This window comes from Monopterus albus, unplaced genomic scaffold (assembly GCF_001952655.1).
Source record: "Monopterus albus unplaced genomic scaffold, M_albus_1.0 scaffold3.1, whole genome shotgun sequence".
NCBI classification, from domain to species: Eukaryota; Metazoa; Chordata; class Actinopteri; order Synbranchiformes; family Synbranchidae; genus Monopterus; species Monopterus albus.
The window spans coordinates 3,812,068-3,814,899 of NW_018127883.1; the positions used below are offsets into that span (position 1 = coordinate 3,812,068).

Sequence of the window (2,832 nt, forward strand, 5' to 3'; positions counted from 1 at the left end):
GGGGGAGGGGGGGTTTAGGAGGTTAGTTTTAAACACCAGCATGAAAATACCAGCGTTTACTTCCAGTCCACAGAACTTTCCAACGGGACCAATTCAACTGCCACTTGGAATTAGTTAGTGTAGCGGCGCAGTGGGCAGGTTTGATCCCATATACCAGCCCACCCCATCACACAAACACGCGCGCACACAATCCCCAAAGACACGCACAGACCAAACACCTGGCCCTGCAACAAGATCATCACAACCCCTGCTCCGTATCACACACGCAGACACAAACACTTGCACAACACGTGCGCAAGCGCCTACACTGGCGGATTAAAGTACCCCCATTTGCCCAAAACATCTATGACTAAAACTGCACAAATATGCCTGATTGCACGCTCGCACCCGCGGCTCTTAAAGTGGTTAAATGATTAAATGGTGAACAACATGCATGTGAAGCTGTTCTACTCACTGTCCCTCCAAGCTTGAAGTCGGTGGTCTATGTGGACAGCCCCGGAGAATGTGCAAATCTGAGAAAGGGAAGGAAAAGTTTAGAATTCCTGAATGATTTTATAGAAAGGAGGCTTAGGATCATTATGTCAGCTTTATTGAGGGCGGATTAAGCGGAGTCTAGATGCTACACCACGGCCCTTTCACAATGTGAGCACTGTTCGTATTAGAGTGAACTCGCACTATTTTAACACCCTATAAGCCCTGTATAAATATGGAGCTGTTTGAGCAATAAACATGAAAACCACACCGCCGTGGCTGCCACTGCAGTCGAATCCTGTGACCGCATGTGTACACTGGTCATGTCCTTGCCTCCACATCAGATATACAGGATGAAAACTGCTTTTATGTTGCCATTTGATTGTAATTCCAGTACTGATTGTATTAATTAGAGGGCTGGGCTATCAGAAACCCGTGATAAAGTGGTGGCATTAAAAGGGCGATGCCACTGCCAAATTAGTTTTCGAACTGAAACGCCGTGATCTTTGTTTAACCAACACAAGGCTGCGCATCGATATTCATTTGAAACAATACATTTTGTTGGTTGGAGAGGTCGAGAGGAGGCAGTGGGCAGGGGGCCAGGGCTGCGTCCTGCGTCCCAGAAGCAAGGCCGGGGACAGCAGGAGGGGGAGCTGCACACTGCATCCCTGCACCCAGAGCAACACCCACACAACACAGCAGCGAGCCCGAGTGAATTCATGCTCGGATCATGTCATAAAATTGCGCATATGCAATTTTAAAAATCACCAGTAGATCCAGGGCAAAAGGCAAAAGATTAGTTGTAGGATCAAGTGTCATAATTTAATCGTTTAGAAAATAGGCAAAAGGAAGTGATAGCGTAGCTCATAAGAAAAGGAAAAAGTAGAAGACCCTAACGTCTTCTTTAACCTCGCAGAAAAAAATGAACTGGTTAAAACGATTTTAAAAATAGCTACAACAGAAAAAGCTCTAGAAAAATAATGTGGAAATTGACTCGCTTCTATGTAAAACGTGCATTCCGAGTTGCAGTCATTGGTTGTCCATTTGTCACCATTTAAAGCTCCCTCTGCCTCCCTCCCTCCCTCCCTTCCCGTCTCTGCTAAGCATCTCCAGTCTACATATCTTCTTTAGCTTTAACGAGCCTCGTTAAGATCGCAATAATATTCCACCCTCTAATTGCTCATTCCATTCAGCAGATAGGCGAGCATTGGCTTGTGCCTGATGCGCGCGGTGCGGTGGGAGGGTTGCTGTGGAGATCGGAGACTCTGATAACCCCCCCGTGCGTGCTGCACAAGTGGTGAAAGCCTCGTGCTACGTACTGGCTAATGATTGGCACGCTTGACAGTGATTGGCAGGGCTGCCATGACAACGCTACACGGACACCAAGAAGACCAATAGAAAAGGGAAACAAAATGTTTCAATGCTACACTCAACGGCGGATTTAGGGGGGAGATATTATGAGGCTGGTGTCATTAGGCGATAGCCATTGAATCATTCAATCTTTTTTACTTGCCGTATTTTTTCGGTTTTTCCTTTTTCTCGATAATTTTCTTTCTCTCTCAGGTCATTTCCATGGTTTTCAGATCCCCTTTAGAGCTTTATCCCTCCCATTTCTTCCTGCCAAACTTCGCTGATCGCCCTCTGCTCCTGGCGAACAGCGCTCCCACCACCAGGTCTCCAGAAGACTTGTCCATGTTTCAGCTACCGACCCTCAACTTCTCCCCGGAGCAGGTGGCGAGCGTCTGCGAGACGCTGGAGGAAACCGGGGACATCGAACGGCTGGGCCGCTTCCTCTGGTCCCTGCCTGTGGCTCCGGGAGCGTGCGAGGCGATCAACAAGCACGAATCCATCCTGCGCGCCCGGGCCGTGGTGGCGTTCCACACGGGTAATTTCAGAGACCTCTACCACATCCTGGAGAACCACAAGTTCACCAAGGACTCGCACGGAAAACTGCAAGCCATGTGGCTGGAAGCGCACTACCAGGAGGCCGAGAAGCTGCGCGGTCGTCCTCTCGGACCGGTCGATAAGTACCGTGTGCGGAAGAAGTTTCCGCTGCCTCGGACCATCTGGGACGGCGAGCAGAAGACGCACTGTTTCAAAGAGCGGACACGGAGCCTGCTGAGGGAGTGGTACCTTCAGGACCCATATCCAAACCCCAGCAAGAAAAGGGAACTGGCTCAAGCCACTGGACTCACTCCTACACAAGGCGGAAACTGGTTTAAAAACCGGAGGCAACGAGACAGAGCCGCGGCGGCCAAAAACAGGTTCGTAGTCCTTCCTGTTAAAATCCAACAATTGAATAAAGTCCGTCTAAAGCGCATTAATCCAAAAGAAAAACAGTAGGTTTCATTAAAGTAGTCA

At 49.0% G+C, this 2,832-nt stretch overlaps 1 protein-coding gene and 1 long non-coding RNA gene across 4 annotated transcripts in view; one reads left to right on the top strand and one right to left on the bottom strand.

Annotated features, from left to right (window-relative positions):
* LOC109959152 (uncharacterized) overlaps positions 1-513 on the bottom strand; it is a 30,584-nt gene extending 30,071 nt beyond the window's left edge. For 2 of the 3 annotated variants that reach the window (XR_002274783.1, XR_002274779.1), the window contains exon 1: positions 455-513. This is a non-coding gene — a long non-coding RNA (uncharacterized LOC109959152). The remainder of the gene's footprint in view (positions 1-454) is intronic. The other variant, XR_002274782.1, reaches the window with a different exon arrangement.
* A 400-nt stretch (positions 514-913) lies between these two features.
* six3a (SIX homeobox 3a) overlaps positions 914-2,832 on the top strand; it is a 4,902-nt gene continuing 2,983 nt past the window's right edge. Inside the window, exon 1 of the mRNA XM_020598286.1 lies at positions 914-2,735. Within this exon, the coding sequence (XP_020453942.1) occupies positions 2,044-2,735 (692 nt within the window). The 5' untranslated portion in view covers positions 914-2,043. The remainder of the gene's footprint in view (positions 2,736-2,832) is intronic.